This window comes from Octodon degus, unplaced genomic scaffold, assembly GCF_000260255.1.
Source record: "Octodon degus isolate 3935 unplaced genomic scaffold, OctDeg1.0 scaffold00234, whole genome shotgun sequence".
Classification (NCBI taxonomy): domain Eukaryota; kingdom Metazoa; phylum Chordata; class Mammalia; order Rodentia; family Octodontidae; genus Octodon; species Octodon degus.
The window spans coordinates 1,072,715-1,078,322 of NW_004524810.1; the positions used below are offsets into that span (position 1 = coordinate 1,072,715).

At 40.6% G+C, this 5,608-nt stretch overlaps 1 protein-coding gene across 1 annotated transcript in view; it reads right to left on the reverse strand.

The window, feature by feature from the left end:
- Positions 1–5,608, reverse strand: part of Col28a1 (collagen type XXVIII alpha 1 chain) — a 199,710-nt gene that overhangs the window by 177,595 nt on the left and 16,507 nt on the right. Inside the window, exon 6 of the mRNA XM_004645651.2 lies at positions 2,576–2,602. Coding sequence (XP_004645708.1) covers positions 2,576–2,602 — 27 coding nt within the window. The remainder of the gene's footprint in view (positions 1–2,575; positions 2,603–5,608) is intronic.

Genomic DNA, 5,608 nt, shown 5'->3' on the forward strand with positions numbered 1-5,608 from the left:
CATACCATTCTGTAAGTCAAACTGACCCAGGAAAAACTGAGTTTTTACTTAGAACAAGTTGAACTTTTATTTCTGAATGCAAATGAAAACCACTTTTGAAGCCTCAATTACAAAACAATTTACTAATGTTGGATGGGAACAAAATGAGTCAACCACCAAAATATAAAACAGAAAAGTTCCATAAATACACCAAAATTCTTTTGGCCAGAATTTCCATTCCATTTGTCCAGACAGATTTGTTAGCTATAGGGTCCTGAGGAACAGCGTTTGCTTTGGGGGCAGATTCCTATCAATGAAAATATTGTATTCATGTTGTTTGTCTCAGTAAAGGCATTTTCTTTTTTGGTGGCTTATTAATCCTTGTGAAATGGCACAGTTGCATAGTTCTAGAAGGCAAGTGCTTCACAAAGTTATGAACAGATTAGCTCTGTTCCCAGCCTCAGGCCTTGGGAGCTGCTCCTCCTGGTGACATTCTAGTTTCAATGTGGAACATTTGGGGTCACGTTACTCTGAAAGCTTGTATTTTCCAAAGGGCAATTCTTCCAGTAAATCTACAATTTTTCAAAAGGTTAAACGAAACTTTTCAAATAAATATATATTCTATTTTTAATAATTAGCTCAATTTTTAAGTCAGGATGAAAAACATCTATAATGTCCTCAACTGTATAAAGGGTAATTTTATAATTGTAAAACTTTCTAATTTTTCCCTATTAGTGTTTGGTCCTTATGTCCTAATAAGAGAACCTTACATTTATGACAAGCAATCAGGTTGCAATACATTATTTTACTTTTTATTCTGCTTGATTTTCCAACTGCCTCATAAATTAGACTATCCCATATTAATCCAGTTCCACATGAATGAAAAGAGTGACGCTGAGCTCTTGAGTCCAGGCCTGATCGGTGGGACACAGCGAAGCCTGTGATTCTGTCCACTCCTCCTGTTAGGAGCCTGACACTTCCTGCGCATGAGATACATTTATTGGCCTATGTGTGGGTTCACTCCTGTCATTTGCAGGCTGCACGTGCAAAGACTACAAAGGGAGCCCTCCTATCACTCATCTAGTTAAAATTCATAAAAGCAATTTAATAAATTAATGAAATTCTAACTTCCTTTCTTGATAAATATGCCTTCAAAAGGAACAAAGAGATAAAGAATCTGGGGGTTCCTCAGAAGTCCATGCAGCCCATGTCCACACTGCAGTTTTTCACTTCCAATGCCTGCTTTTTCGGAGGCAGGAGTAGCTCGGAATAGGAAGCTGCCTAAGCAGCACACACACGTGCACAACCACTGGGGCCTCTGAGGCCTTGGAAGGAGGTGGACGTGGAACAGAGGCGGACGTGTGCCCTCCAGCCTGGCTCAGGCCACCCTGCATGACTTCTGGGGTCTCTATTGCTCAGCTCAAAGTACGATCCAGAAAAAGGGCACAATCTTGTCACCTGGATGGCTCCTGGCTTTGGGGGTGGGGGGGGGAGGCCAGATGAGAAGAGGGCAAGAACGTCTAAAACTGCAGGGGCCTTGTCCGGGTCTGAGGGTTAAGCCAGCGTATAATAGGATAGAAACCAGGCCCACTGCTGACATCAAATCTGACAGTGCAACTCCGAGATAGATGTGTCAGGGAACCACTGAGCATTCAAGGGGTTCTTGAGCCCCCATCCAGTTGGTTCATTGCCTTGTTTTCTTTCTTTCTTTCTTGTGCAGAAGATCGAGCTCAGGACCTTGTGCTTGCCAGGCAGGTGCTTAAGCTGCTGAGCTATCTCCCCAGCCCATTCATTTCTTTTTAAGTGGATTGATTTCCTAACTTTTTTTATTTTCATGGCAGGTGTTTTTTGGTTTTTGGCTTTTTGTTTTTGCTTTTTGCTGTTGCTTGGTTTCGGGCTTTTGTTTTTGTTTTTGAGATAGGGTCTTGGTAAGTCATTCAGATTGGCCTTGAACTCACTAGAGTGTCACAGAACTCACTAGCCCCAGACTAGCCTTAAACTTACGGCAATCTTCCCAAATGCTGGGATTAAAAGTGTACACCACCTCATCCAGGAGATTTCCTGGTTTGTAATTTGTAAATAATTACAAAGTCAGCTACAAATCCACACCTTCTGTTTCTTCCCTCTGCAAGCTCTTCCCACACTGGCTCATTGAGGTCAAATGCTTACTGCTCAACCAGGAGAAATCCTTGCTTTCCTTGAGGAAAGGCTTTGGTATTTCAGCTTTCAGAGAAAGCCAAACACCTACACAGGAACCTACCTACAGCTTTGCAACATTGGCTACATACAAAAAGTTCTCATCTGGATATTGTCCTACATGGTGGGGTTCTCTATTGAAAGAATTCACTTTTGCAGAACTGAATGAGGTTGGTCTCTAATCTCAGAAATCTTAGGGCACCCTCTACTCTAGATAATACATGCCTATATCTCTAATTCCATTATATACTATTTTACATTAACAGAATTAAAAGTATACTTAAGAATGAGTGAATCTGGACTTGCAAATGAAAGGAAAGAACGGTATTTATTAGATGCATTAGCATGCTGTGTCTGCTTTTTTTCTGAAATTCTGGTCTATTTGTTGAAAACAACTTACCTTGTCACCCTTATATCCAGGAATTCCCTGATTAAGAAAAAAAATGACAAATTAAAATATATTCTATAGCAGAATTAAAGGGAGTAGTAGATGCTTTTCACAGATAAGGTATAATAAAAAATATCCACACAAAGACCAGATGAAGGTAATAATTTTACTATTCATCGTGTGTGGGGAGTGTGCATTTACTAAGAAGTAAAGAACCCCTCTCTCTCTTATATTCTGTTCTCAGCCAAATTATTTTTCTCAGTTTCTTACCTGTTTAGTCACAAACTGAAGAAAATGTACCCTGAATGTCATTGCAGAAGTGACCATTCATAACAGTCATTTCAAAATTGTTGTACTGTATTGATTTTTAAACTATAAACCCCAGCAGTTGCAAATGTGTTGCAGAAATTGTTAGAGAAATTGGCTCTGAAAACGAACTGAGCTTAGTGTCCTCGAGAAAATACAGAAGTGTCTCCACCCTTTGTCATCCTCCTTTCAAATCCGATCTAGAATACACAGGGTCCAGGAAATGAATGGTTCCTCCACCCACCCTAAGGACGCTGACCTCTAAGGTACTGTCTTCTATCTCAAGCTAAATAAGGAGCCTTGCAGCAAGGCTGGTGTCTTCTAAGCCAGTCCTGGGAATCCTGCCCTGCCTTCCCACTGTGGCGATCAACTCTTGACTAATACATACTGAATAGCAAATGCACTGGGAAATTACCAATTCTGAACCACATCACATTTTTCCAAATGAGATTTCATGGCTTTTCCCTACAACTATGTTCTTAAGAAATGAAAATAGAATTATAGGTCATATTTAAAGTAAGCTGGTAGGGCCAGCGAAATAACTCAGTGGACTAAATGTCTGCGTAGGCAAGTGCAGGAACCGGGGTTCAATCCCTGGCACCTCATGCCATGCCGGCCCTGACCCTGGCCCCAGGTATGCTGAGCCAGCCACCAAGTCTGAGCATGGTGGTACAGGCCTGTAATCCCAACACTGGGAAGGCTGAAAACAGGAGGATTGCTACAAGTTGGAGCTGCATAGTGAGACCCTGGACCAAAAAAAAAAAAAAAAAAAGTAAAGCAAGCTGGTAACAAGCTATTATTACAGCTATATACAATTCAGAAGTTTTGCCCAGTGACTTTCTTTTTTTTTTTTTTTTTTTTTTTACAAAAAGGAACCTTCATAAAGGAAATAATAACTCTTCAAAGAAGTGATCATTGAGGAACATAAAAATACAATTAGTCAAAGCTATGATTACACTACAGTTTAACCCAGTTTTAAAATGTATATTCAAATGAACTGATTAACTTTTAGAATTGGGCTTAAAATGAAAAGCTACATTATTAACAGTTAAGTTAGAATTCTCTATTAAAATTATTCCTGTCTAAAGAGATGAAAACCACCAAGACACATTACATCTATGTATCAGTTTCCCAATGTGAATGTAACTGTTATGAGTCAGAAATGTACACTAATAAAAAATGTTTAAGATCCTTCATGTCTATAGTTCCAAAAGAGCCTGAGTTTCTGATTTCAGGAATCTTTAGGCCCTCATCCCTACTATAACACAACCATACATAACATTCTGTCTTTACTTTATGTTACAAGGTGGAGACTGTATTTTGAAAACAGACAATACGACTCTAAAGAACTAAAGGAATGTTACTTTTTAATAGAATGTTTCTCTCTGAAATCCCTATAATCTTATTGCTTGATTGCCAAACCAGCTTTTCCCATTTCCTTTTTTTTTTTTTCTTCATGTAGTACAGGGTCTACAGGGTCTCACTACACATCAGACTCATAGTGGTCCCCCTGTTTTTCACCCTCCCAAGCGCTGGGATTACAGGTGTGTGCCACCACACCCAGCCTCAGTCACCATTTCAGCGCACCCCAGGGGCAGAGCTGGCGTGGCACACTTCAGATCGAACCCCAGCCTCTGTGTTCTGCCTAGGCAGGTGCTTTAATCTGCTGAGCTATCTGGCCGGCCCTTCTCTTCTTATATCTTTTTTTCAAGGCATACTAGTTACTAGTTTTAAAATAGCCAAAAGTACACTCATTAGTTTCTGTCCAGTTTGCTTCTGACTTTCCTATTTCTAGTAATGATACTATCTCATTTCAAATCCCAGCGTTAAATTTTATAATCATCCTAGTTTTCTCTTTCCTTTACTTACTGTTATACCCCTTTAATCTCATCTATTCAAAATTCTCCAGCATAAAATTCTCCACCAGCTTCCCACTGTACCTGGCTTGAAATTTGCTCTTCTGACTCTAGCCCAGCAGGCCCTATCTGTCTGGCCCCCCCATCTCTCTGGCCTCAGCCCCCATCACCCTTCAGTAACAGATTCTAGCAAGCTTGCCTTTCTTTTCCACAGACAGGCCCTTGCTCTTCTTGAATACAAGCAATTCTCCTTCTGTTGTAGGCAAGCAAATAGGTAGAAATAGTATAGGCAGTCAGTTCTAGGCCCTCAAAAGAGCCAGTATGGAAGACAAGATACCTTGCAACTGTGGAAAAGACAGGCACCTCTGCTGTGGGCCAGACCTCAGGACAAAAGATGAAACAAATGTACCCACATACCTCCATAAGGCTAGCCAACAGGGTATTCTAAATAGCTATGTATCACCTTGAGAAATCTAGGAAGATTTACTAACCCAATCCCCTACAGGAAAAGCCCCTGTATTCATGCCCACTTGCTACATGATTGGCTTCCCCATTTGATCCCAATTTAATCAATTTTACCTGAGCAGTTATACTCATAATCTTATTGGTTGACCACAATCTTGTTCCACCTTATGTCTACCTTCAGAATTCTCGTGTTTCCCACCTCGCACCCGCCTCACCTTGTGATTTTGTTCTATAAAAATCCCTGGAGAAGGCAGGTTCTTCAACAACCCCCTCCGGTCTCCTCTGTCTCTCTGTCAGACAGAAGCTCTCTTTCTCCCCATAAACATTCTGGGCTTATCCTCTATGGTTCTTAAAATTCATTCTTTGATTTGGACAAGAACACAAACTTGTCCCAGGTATCTTTCCGGTTGGGAGTATC